We start from the raw sequence: 20,151 nt of genomic DNA, 5'->3' as shown, positions 1-20,151 counted from the left end.
GATATCTAGCTGAGTTTTCTTGTATCTCATTCAGTTTCCTTAGAATTATCACTCGAAATTCCTTGTCAGTCATTTCAAGGGCTTCTTCTATAGGATCTAGAGTTTGAGATTTATTAACTTTTGGTGGTGTACTTTCTTGATTTTTTGTATTTCTGGTATCTTTTTTTTGGTGTTTATTCATTGTGGCCGGGGGTTTCACAGTTCACCGGTTTGAGACTAATGACTAACTAGGATGTTGCTGTGGTTGCCAATTTCGTATGGCTCCCTCCGTGACTGCTCAGTTGGCCTCTAGTGCCTTGTGTGTGTGGTTGTCTCGGGTCTTGGGCTTCTCCGGGGAGCCACCTTTCTGGTCAGCTTGGACTCTGCTGGGCTGGTGGATCACGTACCACAGGGTGTGTGATCTCTGTTGAGCTTTCACTTCCTGTGCAGGACTTCTCCCTGTTCCGTGTGCTCTGGCCCAGGCTGTTAGATCGTGCAGTGGCGACCCCACCGGGTGTGTGGTTTCTGTCGAGTCTCCCCCTCCCTGGCCGCACGTCTCCCCACTCTGTGCGCACTGTGCTGGGCTGGGGCGTGTCTTCTGCACCCCTCGTCTATCAGCTGGGCCTTCAAGACCCTGCTCGGCACTGCCTCGCCCAGGAAGTCTACCAGGTTTCTGCTGGGCACAGACGACTGGTCTCTCTGGGTGCCTTTGTAGCACTATGTAGATCTTTCTCGGGTCTTGTTCACCTTTGTATCCCCCCAGTATAAACCGAGTCTAGCGCCCACCTGCAGCCTGGTCTCCGGCAGGTTCAAGCGGACCTGGGAACTCTCCTACCACACTATTCCCAACCAGAAATTCGTTAGGCTTTTTTCCAAACTGGTGGCCGCAGAGATGGTATCTGCCTCCCAGTAACAGGGAGTTTACCTGGGGCCGGAGTCCAGGGTATGGTGGAGTGACAGTTGGCCCGCCCGTACTTCCTTGCCGTCCCGACACTGGCCCGGGACACCCCCTCCACCAGCCCCGCCAGAGAACCGTGGAGGGAGTGGGAGCGGAGGCTCCCGCGCCAGGCCAAGCAAGTGGGAGGGCTCAGTGATGGCCGAGCAGGGCGGAGCTGCCCGCACCTGGGAAAATGGAGGCAGCACCGGGCGGTGAGTGGCCTGGTGGTGCAGGTGGGAGCCGCGTGGGCATCCACCCCCCGAACAGAGCTGTGCCAGGGATCACTCACAGTGCTGTGCCAGGTCGGGTGCTCGCTCTCTGTCTCTGGTTTGCCGCCTTTCCCAGTTCTCGGCCGCTGCCGCCTCGGGCTGTTCAGTCGCGGCGCAGCTCGGGCGCTCCCAGGAATCTTCTCTAATGCCGGTCTGAAACCTCGAATCCTGAATAGGGCAGCTGGCCGCCTTCAGCGCGGCCCCGGCCTCCGGGATCCTGGCTGCATCCACAGCAGCCCTGGCGCCGTGTTCCCTGTTTCGAGACTCGCTTTTGCAGCTAAGAAACAGTTCTTTTCCTGCTCCACACTTCAAAGCTGTTGTCTGTAAATGAGGCAGCTTTCCTGCCAGGGGCAAAGTGGCGGTCACCCCCCACGACCGGTCAGCAGCAGCAGTCCTCCCTTAAGAGATGGCGAGAGGAAGGTCCACAAGATTCCCGGCTGCCTGAGGCCCAGTGGCCACCTTTTCCACCTCAGCTACCTCAATGTGGTTTTGATTTGCATTTCCCTGATGCTAAGTGATGTTGAGCATTTTTTCATGTCTGTTGGCCATTTGTATATCTTCCTTTGAGAAATGCTTATTTAGCTCCTTTTCCCACTTTTAATTAGGTTTTTTTTTTTTTTTAAACTGTTAAGTAGTTTGAGTTCCTTGTATATTCTGAATATTAATCCTTTGGTGGATACATAGTTTGCAAATATTTTCTCCCACTGTTTAGGTTGCCTTTTTGCTCTGTTAACTGTTTCTTTTGCTATGTAGAAGTTTTTTAGTTTGATCTAATCCCATTTGTTTATTTTTCTTTTAGTTGCCTGTGCTTTGGGGGTCCTATTCTTAAAGTCTTTGTCCAGCCCTACTTCCTGAAGTAGTTCCCCTATGTTTGCTTTTAGGAGTGTTATAGTTTCAGGTCTCAGGTCTTATATTTAAGTCTTTAACCCATTTTAAGTTGATTTTGATATATGGTGAGAGGTGCAGGTCTAGTTTCATTCTTCTACATATGGATATCCAGTTTTCTCAGCACCATTTATTGAAGAGGCAGTCTTTTCCCCAGTGTACATTCTAGTTGCCTTTGTCAAAGATCAGTTAGCTATAAGTATGTGGGTTGATTTGGGGGTTCTCTGTTCTGTTCCATTGGTCCACATGTCTGTTTTTATGCCAGTACTATGCTGTTTTGGTTACTATAGCTTTATAGTATAATTTGAAGTCAGGTAGTGTTATGACTCTGGCTTATTTATTTATTTTTTTGCTCAGGATTGCTTTGGCTGTTTGAGGTCTTCTGTTGTTCCATATGAATGTTGAATTGTTTTTCTATTTCTGTGAAGAATGTCATTGGTATTTTCATGGGGATTGCATTGAATTTGTAGATTGCTTTGGGTAGTGTGGACTTTTTCACAATACTAATTATTACAATCCAAGAGCATGGAATGTCATTCCATCTTTTTGTATCCCCTTTAATTTCTTTTGTAAGTATTTTGTAGTTCTTCTTGTAGAGATCTTTCACTTCCTTGGTTAACTTTATTCCCAGGTATATTATTTTTTTGGTGACTGTTGTAAATGGGCTTGCTTTCTTGATTTCTTTTTCTGCTAGTTCGTTGTTGGAATATTAGAAGGCTACTGATTTTTGCTTGTTGATTTCATATCTGGTTACTTAATGAAATTGTTTATCAGCTCTAAGAGATTTTTTGTTGAGTCTTTATTTAGGCTTTTCTGTATATAGGATCATGTCATCTGCAAACAGATACAATTTGACTTTGTCTTTTCCAGTCTGAATGCCCTTTATTTTTCTCTCTTGCCTGATTGCTCTGGCTAGTACTTCTAATACTATGTTAAATAGGAGTGCTGAGAGTGGGCATCCTTGTCTTTTTCCTGTTCTTGAGGAAAAGCTTTCATCTTTTCCCCATTCAAGATGATATTGGCAGTGGGTTTGTCATATATGGTTTTTATCATGTTGAGGTATTTTCCTTTTATACCTAATTTTCTGAGAGTCTTTATCATGAAGAGATGTAGAATTTTATCAGATGCTTTTTCTACATCTATTGAGATAATCATATAGTTTTTGTCCTTGCTTTTGTTGATCTGGTGTATCACATCACAATAAATATTGACTTGCATATGTTGAACGATCCTTGCATCTCTGGGATGAATCCCACTTGATCATGGTGTATATCGTTTTTGATATGTTGCTGTATTCTGTTTGCTGATATTTTGTTGAGGATTTTCGCATCTGTGTTTATCAGAGATACTACCCTGTGGTTTTCTTTGTTGTATCTCTGGTTTTGGTATCAGGGTAATGCTGGCCTCATAGAATGAATTTGGGAGAATGGCCTCTGTTTCAGTTTTTTGGAATAGTTTGGAGAGAATTGGTGTTAATTCTTATTTAAAGGTTTGGTTGAATTCAGCAGTAAAACCATCTGGTCCTGGGCTTTTCTTTGTTGGGAGACTGCTGATTACAGCTTCAATCTCTTTGATTGTTATTGGTCTGTTCAGGTTTTCTGTGTCTTCTTGGTTCAGTCTTGGTAGTCTGTATGTGTCCAGAAATTTATCTATTTCCTCCAGGTTTTGAAATTTGCTGGTGTATAGTTGTTTAGAAAAGTCTTTAATGATTCTTTGTATTTCTGTGGTAACAGTTGTAATGGTTCCTTTTTCCTTTTTGATTTTTGTTCTTTGGGTCTTCTCTTTTCTATTTTTAGTTAGTCTAGCTAATGGTTTGTCTACTTTGCTTATCTTCTCAAAAAAAAAATACTTTTTTTTTCATTGATCTTTTTATCATCTTGGGGTCTCTACTTCATTTAATTCTGCTCTGATATTAATTATTTCTTTCCATCTACTAATTTTGGGGTTGAATTTTTCTTGCGTTTTCTAATTCTTTGAGGTGTAGCATTAGGTTGTCTACTTGAAATCTTTCTGTTCTTTTGACATTAGCTTTTATTCCAATAAACTTCCCTCTTAGTACTGCTTTAGAGGTATCCCACAGGTTTTGGAATGATCTGTCTTTATTTTCACTAGTTTCAAGAAATTTTTTGATTTCCTGTTTAATCTCTTCTTGGACCTGTAGTCGTTCAGTAGCATTTTGTTTAATTTCCATGTATTTGTATGGATTCCAGAATTTCATTTGTTATTGATTTCTAGTTTTAATTTATTGCAGTCTGAAAAGATACTTGAAATGATTTCAGTTTTTAAAAATTTGCCGAGACTTGATTTGTAACCTAACCTGTGGTCTATCCTGGAGAATGTTCCATGGGCTGATGAAAAGAATATATATTTCATAGTTGTTGGATGAAATTTTCTATAGATATTTGCCAGGTCCAGTTGGTCTGAAGTGTAGTTTAAATCTCCTGTTTCTCTGTTGATTAGTTGCCTTCATGATCTGTCCAGTGCTGACAGAGGAGTGTTCAGGTCCCCAACTATTATCCTTTTGGAGTCTATCTCCTTTTTTAGGTATAATAGGGTTTGCTTTGTATATCTGGGTTTTCCAGTGTTGGGTGCATATATATTTATGATTTTTATGTCTTCTTGCTGGATAGAGATCACTTTATCATTATGTAATGGCTTTCTTCATCTCTTTTCATGGTTTTTGGCTTTAAGTCTATTTTATCTAATATAAGAATTGCTACTCTTGCTCGCTTTTGGTTTCAATTTGCATGGTATACTATTAGTCTGTGTGTGTCTTTATAGGTGTGGTGAATCTCTTGAAGATAGCTTTATAGTTAGGCTAACTTTTAAATCCAGTATGTCAGTCTGTGTCTTTTGAGTGGGGAATTTAATTCATTTACATTTAGGGTTATTATTGAAAGGTATTGACATACTCCTTGCATTTTATTGATTTTTGTTTGGATGTTTTAAATATCCTTTTTTCCTTTCTTCCCCTTTTATTGATTGTCTTCTGTGTTTGTTGGTCACTTGAGGTGGTTAGATAAGGTTTCTTTCTTTTCTCATTTACATTTTTGTTCTAATAGTGGGTTTTGTTCTTTCTCATGTAGTCATGATAGTGATTATTATTATTATTATTTTTTAATTACAGATGCAGTACTCCCTTGAGGATTTCTTGTCGGGTTGGTTTTGTGGTGGTGAACTCCTGCAGTTTTTTTGTTTGTTTGTTTGTTTGGTCTGGGAAATACACTATTTCTCCTTTTTTTCTGAAGGATAGCCTTGCTAGGTATAGTATTCTTGGATGGCAAATTTTTCTTCTAATGTTGTGAATATATCATCCCATTCTCCCTGGCCTTTATGGTTTCTATTGAGAAGTCAGCTGTTAGTCTGATGGTGACTCCCTTATAGGTGATGTGATGCTTTTCTCTTGCTGATTTTAAGATCTTCTCTTTGTCTTTGAGTTTTGCCAGTTTGATTATAATGTGTCTCAGAGAGGACCTTTTTGGATTGAATGTGTTTGGGGATCTTTGGTCCTCAAGGATGTGAGGTTCCGTGTCTCTCCCTATACCTGGTAAGTTTTTCACTTTTATTTCATTGAGTAAGGTTTCAATGCCTTTTCCTTTCTCCTCCCTTTCTGGAACACCCATGATTCAGATATTTGTGCGCTTTAGGTTGTCTGCTAGCTCTCTCAGATTTTCTTCATTTTCTTGGATTCTTTTTCTTTCTTTTTTTTTTTTGTCTGCCTAGGTTGTTTTGAAAATACCATCTTCAAGATCAGAAATTCTTTCTTCTGCTTGCTCTGACCTGTTGCTTAAACTGTCAGTTGTGTTTATTTCATTGAATGAGTCCTTCAGCTCCACAAGTTCTGCTACGTTCTTATTTAAGCCATTAATCTCTTTGTGCATTTCCTCCTTCAGATCCAATAGACTTTTTCTCATTTTGTTGTGTCATCTGAGGCTTCTTGTATATCTCACTGAGTTTCCTTAAGATTGTTGCTTGGAATTCCTTTTCAGTGATTTCTAGGGTTTCCTGCTCTATGGGGTCTGGTACTTGAGAATTATTATGTTCCTTTGATGGTGTCATATTTTCTTGTTTTCACATATTTCTAATATCTGTATGTTGACGTCTGGTCATCTGGTAGGGCAGTTGTTTCTTCTGTTACTCTGGAGTGGGCTTTGTGGATAAAGACTTCCTCCTGTACATGTGTTTTATAGTGATCATTGTGTGGGGTGTTTTAGTACTGGTTCTAGGAAGAGGCAATAGTGTAGTCTCTGTGTGGGTACTTTCGTTGTATTCAGTGTTGGAATTGTGTGTGAGTACCTCCATGGCCTAGTCACTGGGGCACTTAGTGATTCCTTGCTGAGGTTAGTGACACTGTGTTGGTATGTCCAGGACATGGGCAAGCTCTTGCGTTCTTGGGAGAAGCACTTGAGTGCCCTGTTGCTCTTTGTCTGGGGTGGGTGGTCCTGGGCAGGTCTTTTGGTACCCTAGCTTACTCCCTGTGACCCTAATGGGTGCACTGGGGGTATACTGGTGTTCCTCAGTTTGAATGGGAGACCCTGGGCAGGTTTTCTCTTTCCTCTTTCCTACAGGCAGAGGCTCCACCTGGGACCTTGTTTTTCTCCGTTGGGGGATGGGTTGGTGGTGATTGGGGGTTTTCTTTCTTACTCTATTTGGGTATCCTGAGTTTCTGTACTCTCAGGGGATTCTGCATGTGTGTCACCCCAGATAAAGGCTGTCTCCTGGGCTGCACCCATACCTCTCATCCCCATGTGTACTATCACATATGACAGCGTAATTCCCCCTGTGGGTTGGGCCAGTGGGTCACAGGTCTTTGCTCACTTACCTCTTTCCCTGGGCTCCACTGATGACTCTCCACCTGTCTATGCTAATGAGTAGTCAGTAGGCTGCCTATTAGGGAACAGTGGCTGTTGGTGTGGAAGCAAGCCATCCTTGCAGCAGCAGTTGCTGTGCCTTTGGCTGTCATGGACCACTTGCACAGTACTAGTATCTACAGTAATGGCAGGGAGTGCTGCTTCTGGCAAGGTTACTGGGCCTGCTGCTGCTATCAGGCACGCAGGGGTGCTTCCTACGTCCAGTGAGGTTGCCAGGCATGCTGGTGCTGTTAGTCGGGTTGGCCTCTATTTACGTTTAATGAAAATATTGATTTGATTTAAAATTTACTGTTTTACTATTTGATTTGGTTTTTCTCTGTCCTTTTTTGTTTCATTTTCTCTCTTTTTTTTTGCCTTCTTTTGTTTGTTTTTATAATTCCATTTCCCTCTTTAGTTATTTTGGTAGTTTATGAGTACATTCTTCAACCATTCTTTTAGTGTTTCCCTAAAGATTTCAATACTCATCTTGTTAAAGTCTAGTATGAACTAGTAGTTTTAGTACTTCCTGGACAATGCCAGAATTTTACATTATTTTCACTTCTAGAATTTCCATTTATTTCTTTTTTGTAGTTTCCAGTTCTCTGCTGAAATTGTCAATCTTGTCTTTTAATTCATTGAACATACTAAGCATAGTTATGTTAAAGTATATGTCTGATATTTCCATTATATGTAATCCTTTCTGGGTTTCTTTCCATTTTTTTGTTTCTGTTGGCTTTTGGTTTGGTTGTCTTGTCTTCTGTATGTCTGGTTGTTTTTGATTAAATGGCAGACACCATTATAGACACTGTTTTCAGACACTCTTTACAAGATAGTGTATTGCTTTATGTCTCTGCTGTGTAGTATGATAGCCCCTAGCCACATGTAACTATTTACATTTAAATTATCAAAAATTAAAATTTAAAGTTTAGATCCTTGTTGCACTAGCCACATTTCAAATGCTGAGCAGCTATGTGTGGCCAGTGGCTGTCTTATCAAAAAAAGGCAGATATAGAATGTTTCCATCACTGTAGAAGGTTTTCTTGGATAGCACAGCTCTAGAGGATCTTATCTTTCCCTAGAGAGAATTTACTTTTTCTTATGGTCCTAGCAGCACTAGCAGTCCCTAATTACCTTAATATAGTTGGGTTTGAGATGATTCTAAATCAGACTTCAGCCCTTTTGAATGCTGGTATACTTCTATTTACCTTTCAGTCTTAGGATGTAAGCCTTTTTAGATCACAATCTAAAGCCTGGAGGATTAGCAGGGCTGCTTCTTTGGCAGGCCCTCAATGCCAGTGTTTATCCCCTCAGCTTGAGAGTCTGTCAGAAAATGTGCTCAGCTTCTCAACCATGCCTTTGGAGTTAACACATGCCTCTAGGAGACAAGCAGGCCCAAGTGTGCAGGCTTACCTCTCCAGCCTTCCCTTCTCCTCCTTGTTTTGAGACCTTGTAATTCTTCACTGTCTTGATGGTTCTCTAATGTATTCAGACTGAATTTTTAAAAAATATTTTTGTCCCCAGCCTCTTTAGTTGTTAGTGGGAAAGTTTTTTTCCCATGATAGTTCATCACAGCCAGAAGTAGAATTCCTCCACAAATGATATTTAATCAAATATTTCAGGGCCGGCCCCAAGTCACTCAGGAGAGTGCGCTGCTGGTAGCACTGAGGCCGTGGGTTCCAATCCTACATAGAGATGGCTGGTGCACTCACTGGCTGAGCGTGGTGCAGACAACACCATGCTGAGGGTTGCAATCTCCTTACCGGTCAAAAAAAAAATTTTTTTTTTTCAAACGAATACGCCTAACAATTAATGTGTTTAGGACACTTTCACCTACATCGTTCTGTTTGATTTCAACCACAATTTTGTGATTGGTATACTTTTTATCCTTATTTAAAAAAGGAGGACTGGCTGGTTAGCTGAGTTGGTTAGAGTGTAGTGTTATAACGTCAAGGTCAAGGGTTCAGACCCACATACCAGCCAGCCACCGAAAAACCCCCCAAAAACCAAACCAAAACAAACAAACAAAAAACGATAAAATTTAGATTCAAAAGAGAATAAATAAACACAGCTAATTGAGGGAGAGCTGAGATTCAAACCCAGGTTCTCAGACTGCAAATCCTGTGTCTGTTGTTTGGCCTAGTGGCTGGCAATAATAAATATGCAGTAAGTGTTTAATGTATGATAGGTGCAAACATGAAAAGAAATCTTTCTTTTTTGTAACTCATGTCATTCTTAAGTCACCTTTTTCCTTTAAAATGAATTCCAGAATGCGTCTCCTCTTCAATACTTAAAATACCTGAGCTCCCTAATATTTAAGATAATTTAAAAGAAATTATTCTAAATATTATATAAAATTTCCTTTATTTATGGGTCTGTATTTTCCATTTCTTTTCCAGCTTTCTGTTATGTAGCTTTATCTGAATTCTGTTAACTATGTTCTTTTTCCTCCCCAAGATAACTGCTAAAATACCAAGCACGGCAGTTACTAGACCTATAGCTACTGGATATGGGGTAGGTTTGTGTAAGCTGAAAATATTAAGATGCATTTTCTCATGCATAAGTTCACTTTAGGAAGTTCTAAATAATTCTGGCTATCTTTCAGTTCATGACCCAGATATATTTTCCATTTAAGATAGTTATAGAAGTCTAATTTGATTAACAACTTTGAAAATTCCAGTCATTTTGATTTATAAATATATCAGAAAATATTTTATTACTTTTTTCCATTTGTAAACCCTGTGTTTGTTGATTGATTTCCTTTCATTCTCTACATAATATCACAAAGTCTCATGTGTACTGCATTCATATATTTTATGTGACATTAGATGTCATACAAATATAATAGTGTTTATAATTGTAAAAAACTTAATGAAAAAATAAAATTTAAGAAAAATGTTTCAGAGGCATATATTGAGGTCTTGCTTATATTAGAGACCTTTGGAGGAAAGACATATGTAAAACTCTATAAAAGTAATAAACCTTTTAATCTTGCCCAAATTACCTACAATTTGGATGTTTTGTTTACATAAAATAATAGAGGTATAGGAGAAAAATGGATTAGGTGGAATAGCATTTCCTAGTCCTTATGTTAATACTTTCGTAGAGGTCAGAAAGTGGCTTTGGAACCTAGAGGTCACGGGCACTTGCCCCCATAATGTTCCCTTACATAAGTCAAGAAAGTCGCCTTCTGCATAATGTAAATGTGTCATATGAAACATACTTTTTTTTTTTTATTATAATTGGCCTAAGCATGTATTACTCATATATTTCCTTTTTGGTGGTGCTTCAGAATAATAGAGAGTAAATTATTTCTGTGAAGGGCCAGATTTTTTAGGCTTTGCAGGTCATATGGTCTCTGTCACAGCTGTCCAACTCTGCATTTGTAATGCACATCAGCCATAAACAATGTGCAAATGAATGGGGAATGGCTGTGTTCCAGTAAAACTTTATTTAAAAGGCTGCAGGTTTTAGTTTGCTTACCTCTGTTTTAGAGTTTCATAGTTTGATCCTATATCCCCAGATGATAATTAGAAAAAATTATTCTTAAGTTTATTTACTGGTAGAATGAAGAAAAAGTTAAGAATCAAACTTCTATAATTTAATTTGTAGAATTAAAAGAACATAGATGGGAACTGGCCAGTTTGTTCACTTGGTTAGAGCATGGTGCTGATAACACCAAGGTCAAGGGTTTGTATCCCCATACCGGCCAGTCGCCAAAAAAAGAAAAAAGTACATAAATGTTTTTAGGAATACTTTTAACTTAATTTTGTTTACTAGTCCAAGACATCCCTGACATCATCGATGGGAAGACCAGTCACAGGAGCTATTCAGGTATCTCTGCCATACGGTTGTTCATTTTGTGCCTTTCCTATGACTTGGATTAATTACCAAAGATTTTTTTCTTTTATGTTATTTAAAAATGTTGAAGAAGATGTTACTTATATAGTGACCCTGATTCTTAAATTGTGAGCTAAAGTTTGGACTGTTCTAAATTTTTAGAGGCCAGGTCTCTTTGGATTTATTTATTCATTCAGGTCTCAAATGAAATCCTATTCGGAAGTGGACCGGTAGTTTGCTTATATGATGTACTCTGGGACCCACTTTTCCTATGCTACCATTTACAATGTCTGTGGTTTCTGTCTTAGACGTATAAGAGACCAACCAAAAGTAGGGGAGTAGTTAGCTAATAAGCTAATTAGTTTTTTCTTTTCGAACTGAGATAAGCCCAGTTAGATCAAGGAATTGAATTTTATAGGGGAAAGAGAAAGTAGAGACAGTATTCATATGAGGGTACTTCAAAAACTTTGTGGAAAAACAAAATTAATGCGAATTTTTCCGTGAACTTTTTGAAGTACCGTCATACATGAGGAGGCAGAAGTGAGTAAGCAGATAGTGATTAAACATCAGGGTTAACAGACTGGCTATATTAATTTTTGTGTCATGTGCAGAAGTGTGATTTACTTAAGAATACTTTTTAAATGATTCCTATTCTCTGAAGGATGGAGTTACTAGACCCATGACAGCAGTGAGAGCAGCTGGTTTTACCAAAGCAGCTTTGAGAGGTTTGTTAATCTATCTCTATTAATAATTTTTTTCAGATCTTTTAATTTTTTAGTTCTGTGTGTATAGATACTATTACAGTTTTAAATAAAATCTACCATTCCATTGATTATAAGATGCACCATTATTTTAGATACCATTAAGAAAGGGAAAGGCTAATGAAAACATTCCACATCTCAGTTGGGGTGGTAATCACACCGCTGTATAATTTGTCAAATTGTATTAAACTACACACTTAAAATATGTGCATTTTATTTTATGTAAGTTAGAGCATGATTTAAAAATGAAAGGTGAAAATAGTATTTAAATATATGATAAATAATAATTTAAAAATAAAATTATGACAAAAATTAATGTTTGGTATACCAATAAGGAAAATGAGAAAGCCAATACCAGGTTGTAACTCACATGATTGGTAATTTAGAATTCATAATAGGGATAGGTCACTGTGGGGGAGAAAGTAAATGCTGAGAGAGTATCTTATTTTTGTTTTCACAAGTTAACACAAGTTTTATTTACATAATTTTTGTATGTATGTTAAAAATCTTACCAGTTTCCCAACATGTGAAATATGTGGGTGGACATGATAAATGTGGTGTCCATTTAATAAATAGGTAATCTAAACATTTAATAAATAGATAAGTGAAATAACTTGTGCAAGGTTTCATGTTTTCATATTTTCTTCAATTTTGCTGGGCTGCAGATTAAATGTGACCTCTTAAATTGTGTTTCAGGCTCTGCATTTGACCCCCTTGGTCAGTCAAGGGGCCCTGCTCCTCCTTTGGAAGCCAAAAATGAAGATAGGTATGCAAGTCCTTGTGCTGTTGTTTTGTTGCTGCTGCTGCTGTTGTTACATATTTTAATTTTTATGTTCCAAATGCATAATTCTTAAGTACAGATACTCCTCAGGTTTCTATGGGGTAATGTTCTGATAAAACCCATTGTAAGTTTAAAATATCATAAGTTGAAAATGTATTTAATATACCTAACCTACTGAACATCATGGCTTAGCCTAGCCTACCTTAAATGAGCTCAGAACACTTACATTAGCCTAAAAATCGTTGGGCAAAATCATCTAACACAAAACCTGTTTTATAATAAAGTGTTGACTAGCTCATGTAATTTATCGAATACTACACTGAAAGTGAAAAACAATGGTTCTGCGAGTACCATTGTAAAGTCAAAAAATCATAAATTGGGGACCATCTGCATTTTAAAAGTTGTGTCAGTAGGATAATCAAAACATCATTCCTAGTTCTTGGAACTAGCAAAAGAAGCAAGTCTAAGAAAAATAGCAACGTGTGTTCTGTGCAATTTTTATTGTAATATTACCTGACTTGAAGATATGGTCTAAGATTTATGGGTGCCAGTATTGATTCTCTTGAAGGCCAAATGGGGTTGTAAATGTTCTAAGATATGCTTATTTTAAAAGGACATTTTAAAGAAAAAAATTAAGAGAATACACAGTAAGTTAGTTGTCATATAATTATTGAGAAATTTAATTTTTTGTAGAATTAACTTTGTTTTGTGCTAGTGTCTAGAAAATAGTCAAAAAGCTGCGGTATACGTTCAGCTATAGACACCTACTGGTATCTGAGTACCTTGATGTATATACATTTTACAAATAGTAATATAATCTAGCATTTACTGAGTACTTGCTATGTGCCAGGCACTGTTCCAAGTGCTTTACATGTGAAGGTGGTGCTATTACTGTTACTGGTTCGTAGAGTGGGGAACTGAAGCACAGAAATCTTCACTTGCTAAGGCCGATAAATGGTGGGGCTGAGATTTGAACCCACTTTGTCTAGTTCCAGAGCTCATGCTATTAGCCTCTACACTATTATGCTTCTATAAAATGTATGTTTTTAAATTGTAGTTCTTAAACCTAATACTTAGGCTGTTGTATAAATTGCATAATTTCCCTTTTTGACTATCAAAGAACCTCTATAGAAAGTCAGTTTATTTTGTGTCAATTAATGACAGCATGTTTGCCAATAAAAGCATGTTCTTTTATTTAAATATTATATAATTCATGATTCTTTCATCTGCTAACAACAGAAGGCACTTCAACAAAAGACATGCACATAAGTAATAGGAATATTTATTGGCTCACATAACTGGAAGTTGGGAGGAAGGACAGTTTTGGGGGTGGTTAATTTAACTGCTGAATAGCATCATCCCTAATTTAGCTTACATTATTTCTCTTGGCTTTTCCTAAGAGCCTGCCCATCATTATGATGCCAAGAGAGTGGTGAGAGTTAAAATCTTCATGTGGTTGATCAAGTCTAGCAGCAGAATGTTCCTAGTCTTAGGCCTTTTTTAAAAGCAAAGAAAATCTTTCCAGAAGCCCTCTATGCAAGCAGACATGGCTTCATTTCTCAATGAGAAATGCATCACATGGCCATGGTTGAACCAGACTCTCATGACTAGCTTAGATTCTGCATGCAAGGATGTAGGGTGGGCAGCAGGATCTTGTGTAGGTGGGTATCCAACAGTGTCTGCACACAGACTTAATTTCTCTGGCATTTGATAGGGACAGGATACTTAATTTGAGTGTCTTCATAAAGTTCTCTTACAGATTTTTAACTTTAAAATTTTATATTGCTATTTTAGGTTTAATAATAACAATCTGTAAACAACATATAAAGACACGTACTAGTGTTTCAGACAACTAGAAAATAGAATTCCATCCTTTATCGTAATCTTTGTAAAACTGCCATCTATTATGGTCATTGCTCAGAATTTTATGGATCTATAGAAACTAATAAAAATTGTAGTCTTAATCAAGGTTTCCTCAAAGAATATGACTCTTTAGACAAAGCTACACTGCTAAATTTATTCCTGTATTCTTTTTAAAAGTCCATTTGTAGAGAATTAAGAGAACTACTGTCTATTCAAATATACTTGTAGTAAATTTTATTCAGGTACTGATGTACATTCAGAGTATTGTAGTATTTTGCTGGAAGAAAGTGGTAGGAAAACAACATTAATGTTATTTTGAAATGTGACTGAATTTGGAATACTTGATTTGCTATTAGTGAAACCAGAATTTTTAAACTTCTTCACCTTGTTAGAAGTTTTCTCTGCAGCTTCCTTCTGGTAGTAAATAATTTTTATCTCTTTTATGGGTGGCTTCAGTTTTCCTAGCCATAAGATAAAGTTTTCATTTGCCGTAGGCTCTGAAAAAAAGAATCTGCTTCCTTTTTGGGGTGGCTATATAATAGCATGGGTCCTAGAATATCCTAGTTTGATTTAAATCCTGGTTCCATAATTTACTAGCTTTGTGGGCATGATACTTAACTTTCTAAACCTCAGTTTCCCTGTCAGGAAAATGGGAATAATGATAGGACTGTATCAAATGTTATTAGGTGAATTAAATGAAAAATTATGGTAAAGCATTTAGTTCAGTATTAAATTGTACTTGTGCTAAGTATATGTTAGCTATTTTTACTTTTATCATGAATAATTATAGGACTTGGTTATTAAAACAGTGGTACATTTGCTCTTTAATGCCATTTATACATTTGTCTTATCTATGACCTATTCTTTAAAAGCACATAATGGACAATGTTAAAAGTAAATTAAATTTTAGTATAGATTATTAGTGGTTGAATGATTTAAATTACACATGCTGTTTTCTGTAATAGTCCAGAAGAAAAGATTAGACAATTAGAGAAGAAAGTAAATGAGTTGGTAGAAGAAAGCTGTATTGCCAACAGTTGTGGAGACTTAAAATTGGTAAGTTCATAAACTAATAGAATTCAGGATTATGAAGTATGTCTGCTTTTGTATAATACAAACATATGTACAGTATAAATAAGTATTTCGTTTACCATTGACCTGTCTTAGGGTTTTGACTGAAGCAATTATCTTGAGAACCAGGAATTGTAACTCTCCCTCATAACTTCCAATGTCAAAACAATTGGCTGATTTTATAATTTTTGACATTGGTCTTTTCACTAGGGAAGAAAATTCAAATGTATTGGTTGCCTTAATCTTGCGTCCAGCTGGACTATTGGATTAGACTCCAATATGCTACCTACCATGAGCTGCCCACAGTACTAAGTGCTGTTTTCTTATTGAAGCCTCACTGAAGTAAACTGCAAAATCATAGTTTGCTTTCTGGGAATCCAACTCTGCTTTTTGTTAAAATTAAATCTTTTCTCTTAATTTTTTTGTTCACATTACTTTGATTGTCATACCATATAAATAAAATTTATGACTTAGTTTTTGGATTGATAAATGCCATTAGAGAAAATGTTCAGTATAAAAGCTACTTTTGGGGCCGACCCTGTGGCTCACTTGGGAGAGTGTGGCGCTGGGAGCGCAGCGAAGCGCTGAAGCCGCGGGTTCGGATCCTATATAGGGATGGCTGGTGTGCTCACTGGCTGAGTGTGGTGCAGGCAACACCAAGCCAAGGGTTGCGATCCCCTTACCAGTCACACACACACACACACAAAAATAATGAAATAAATAAATTAATTAAAAAAAAATAAAAAGCTACTTTTGTTCATAGAACTGGTGTTTTTTTTTTATCTAGTTCTTTTAAAAAAAAAAGTCTCATTGAATTTGCCTGGCGTCAGTTTCTCAGTGGAAGTCAACAGAAGAAGGTTCTTGGTATTCTGAATAGGATATGAGCCAACCTAAGCATCTCTTGTAATATCAGGCAGCAGTTATCCTTTGACTTGTCTGTATTTTGAGCATCCCAGAAGCCAAACAAAATCCACTTAAATTCCTGCCTCCCAAGATTGAATTAAAATACCCAAAGATTCAAGAGTTGGGAGGAAAAAACAGATCGTAAGTGGGCATGGTCACACCTAAAGGAAGGTGTGTGATAAAGAAAATTGACTTGGAGAAGATAGACTCTACTTTTCATCCCTCATACTTTTCCCCTTCTTTCCCGGAAGAATCACACAGACATTTCTATGATGGTGAGCTCCAGTTTAAACAAATACTGCGGGTTCTTTCGTTTTCAAGTGAAGTTTATGGTAAGAGTGCAGAGGGGCATCTTGGGGATAGCGAGGATGGAAAATTAATTCAGCCAAACTTCATGTAGACATTTCCCAAATGCATAAAAATTGATGAATGCTCAAGGGAATTTACAGAGTTTAAATCTGATTTCAGGCCTTAGAAAAAGCAAAAGATGCAGGAAGAAAGGAGAGAGTCCTGGTGAGACAACGAGAACAAGTTACAACTCCAGAAAATATCAACTTGGATTTAACTTATTCAGTAAGTATTGAAATATACTTACTGAGTAAAATTATTTGGGCTAGGATTTGTGGATTCCAGAAGTCTTCTTTCTTTTTTCTTTTATTATTTAAAATTTTACTGGTCCTCAGGTGACCAGGAAGAAATTAATACTAACTACTCTTCAGTTCATGAGACACTCTTGTCTTTGATTTGTTCAAAAATCTCTTCTATTTAGTTATTTAATTAGTTGTTTTTATTTTTAATAACTTAGTAAGTACTTGCAAACCCACCATCCAATGGCTCTATTTCTTGAAGATTGCTAATATTTATGCTCTATGCAGATGATTATTTTAATGAGATTCTAATGTAGACTTTTGAATCAGTTATTTTCAGGGACTTCAAATGAGGCCAATAAGATAATGTTCTATGAGGATAGTGGGGAAAAAAAGTTAATACCTCTAATTTCTAGCAAAATTTCTTTAATTCTGTAAAAACACTTCCTTGATGTATATAGTGCTGTTTAAAAGGATGTATTTTCAGTGGGTAACGTCTTCATATACTAAACAAATGGAAGAAAAGGGGCATTTGAAACTAAAATATTTGATGTTTACTGTTTAAAGCTGATATTTTAAAATTCCATGAAGTCTTTAGATTAGGGGATAATTTATGATGATTTTTTCACCTCTAAAAATTATAACTTAATAACTTAAATTATAATTTTGTATATGGAGCTCTTACTATACAAATTCTTCTCTGATATAGTTTATGGTTTGAGATATTTCCACATGATGTTTAGTTTATATTTACAAAGAAAATGTCGTCCACTATCTTTCTTCTTTCTTTTATCACCAGCAGCATTAATGATACACATTTATTCTTTATAGGTCTTCCTGAGATTAATAGATGGCAAATACTACCTAAATTAAATGGAATACATAGAAAATTAAGGTGAAATTAGAGGACAGCTTTTCCTATCTTCGTGTTCTGGTTCATTTGGAATGAAAGATATTTGTTTTATTTATTTTCTAATTGGTAGGGTATTTTGATATAAGCAGCTAACTTTGTTATAGGATTAAAATCTCCAAAAAGGTTAGAAGTAAAAGGCACCTAATATGACCATTACGTGTCTTTTTGCAATATTTTCTTCCTTAGGTACTTTTCAACTTGGCCAGTCAGTATTCAGCTAATGAGATGTATGCTGAAGCACTAAACACATATCAAGTTATAGTGAAAAATAAGATGTTTAGCAATGCAGGTAGGTGTATATAATCAATTTTTTCAAATAGGTTTAGTAAGGGGTGGGAAGGGGAATATTAACATACTTGCTTGGATGCAGGTCAATGTCATGCTGAAAAAAGAAGACTTTTGTAGTGTTGATTTATGTCTCCTCACTTTATGCTTCCATGTTATAAAATGATCTATTCTCTAAGCAAATTTGTATTTATGACAGGATGTCCTGCTTAAATATACTACTTACATGAAAATCCATACAAATACAGATGAAGAAATATAGTTGGTATGAAGTATACTGCCTAATAGTAAATAAAAAATGTGTTCTGTCCTCATAAGTAGAATGAGACATGGCAACCCCACAGAGCATGCTTTCCTCTGTACAAATTGATCCCCAAAGGACTGTCGTTTATGTTTTGCATTTATATTGTGTCATTTTTTGTTAGCAGTATTAAAGTTTATCAGAATATCATTTCCCTTAGTATCATATTAAAATACGTGTGACATTATTGAGTCTAATTTTCAAGTGTATATTTTTTAAGTCCCATGGTTTTCTTAGAAGAATGTACCTCCAGTTTTATAATGTAAATCAATTATTTTCCAACCATTTTTTCAGGAATCTATTTGTCTTAAGTTCCATTTCTTTACAGAAGATTAGTGGGTGGATACATGAAAATAGTATAACTCTTTTAAAGTTAGAAGTTTAGATAAGTGTCTAAAGCTTCATAACTTCATTTTAGATAAATTAAGGTCATCTAAAATATCATTGAAAAAGTGGAAAAAATGAGAATATTATATGTTCATTCGTTTTTTATTTTTTTAATTAGGAAGATTGAAAGTGAATATGGGAAATATTTATCTGAAGCAAAGAAATTATTCCAAAGCCATTAAATTCTACCGAATGGCATTAGATCAAATTCCAAGTGTCCATAAAGAAATGAGGTAAGTTTACACCACGGTAACTGTGAAGTTTAAGTGTTGTTTTTCCCAAACGAGTTAACTCTTCTGATCTGTCAGTGGGTTGAGCATCTTGAAGTGTTTGCACATGAGAGGTATTAGATTTATGTTATATGTGTAGAATTTTGTTCGATCTGTTCCCTTGTGACTGCTTGCACACATTTGTATAATGACAAGTAAAAGGTTAAAAGCATGGTATGTGATCAAGTGAAATGAAACTAAGCTAATCAACTGATATAGGGGTTAACCCTGCAGGCTTCATGAATACAACTTAATGCCAGCATAAAATTACGATAGCAGTCCTCCAGGACATAGCAGACTCAGGCTCTAGAATACAAGGCTAGAAGTTTAAGATCCCCTTTCATTCTTACTACAGCTTGAGAGTGAGAGGAAGGGGTTATTTCTGAATCTTAGAAGAGGAAGAAGCTGGGATATTTTCTTTAAATATTTTGTTGTTTTTTTGGCAGCTTGCAAAGCTGGGATATTTTCTATTCCTGCAATATTCAGGAGCAGAAACAATAAATTACCTTACGGTCTAGTAATAACTATGGCAACACAGGAAATTTCCAGGATACTTACTGGTCACAGTTTCTTCTAGGCATAGTACAATTCCTCTGTGACAGTTAACTTATTTGTAAATGCCACCTTTTATGATCATTTGTCTTTGAATATTGGATGATATCTCATTATCATCAGCAAATGTTATGTAAATTATAGAACATAATGTCCTTAAGGTACTTTTAACCTAGGCGAGGCCAAGGATTTGAGCACTTCAGAAAAAGTTAATAATTTTAAGTAGCATATGTTAGGTGCTTAATAATCAATAATTGAGACAGTGGGTGCTGTAGTAGTTCCATCGAGGGAGAACAAGAATGGTCAAGCAAGGCTTTTTGAAGGAGGTTACTTAAGTGAAGAGAAGAGAGGGGGTAACATTCCAGACAAAGGGAACACCATGAGATGAGTCAAGCAGATAACAGTGTCCATGATCTAGTCAGAGAATTATGAATAAATTAATTTAGTTGAAACAGAGGGATGTGTCAGGGAGTACTTAACAGATACGGTGGGATCACATCCACTAGAGCAGCTGTAATCAAAAAGACAATAACAAGTTTTGGTGAAGATGTAGACAAATCAGAAACCTCATATGTTGGGAATGAAAATGGTGTGGTTGCTTTGGAAATAGGCAGTTTCTTAAAAAAGTGAAGAAATTTACCATATGACCCATAATTCCACTCCTAGGAATACGAGCATACTTCAAAATGTTCATGGAAAGATTTGTATTATCTTTTAATTC

The 20,151-nt window shown here is 36.7% G+C and overlaps 1 protein-coding gene across 7 annotated transcripts in view; it reads left to right on the top strand.

The window, feature by feature from the left end:
- IFT88 (intraflagellar transport 88) overlaps nt 1-20,151 on the top strand; it is a 162,089-nt gene that overhangs the window by 17,406 nt on the left and 124,532 nt on the right. For 5 of the 7 annotated variants that reach the window (XM_063101885.1, XM_063101882.1, XM_063101883.1 and 2 more), the window contains exons 4-11: nt 9,375-9,431; nt 10,698-10,751; nt 11,419-11,482; nt 12,215-12,284; nt 15,128-15,218; nt 16,605-16,709; nt 17,823-17,925; nt 18,728-18,842. In XM_063101885.1, coding sequence (XP_062957955.1) covers nt 9,375-9,431; nt 10,698-10,751; nt 11,419-11,482; nt 12,215-12,284; nt 15,128-15,218; nt 16,605-16,709; nt 17,823-17,925; nt 18,728-18,842 — 659 coding nt within the window. The remainder of the gene's footprint in view (nt 1-9,374; nt 9,432-10,697; nt 10,752-11,418; nt 11,483-12,214; nt 12,285-15,127; nt 15,219-16,604; nt 16,710-17,822; nt 17,926-18,727; nt 18,843-20,151) is intronic. The other 2 variants (XM_063101884.1, XM_063101881.1) reach the window with 1 other exon arrangement.

This window comes from Cynocephalus volans, chromosome 7 (assembly GCF_027409185.1).
Source record: "Cynocephalus volans isolate mCynVol1 chromosome 7, mCynVol1.pri, whole genome shotgun sequence".
Classification (NCBI taxonomy): Eukaryota; Metazoa; Chordata; class Mammalia; order Dermoptera; family Cynocephalidae; genus Cynocephalus; species Cynocephalus volans.
This window is presented reverse-complemented; position numbering and strand designations above follow the sequence as displayed.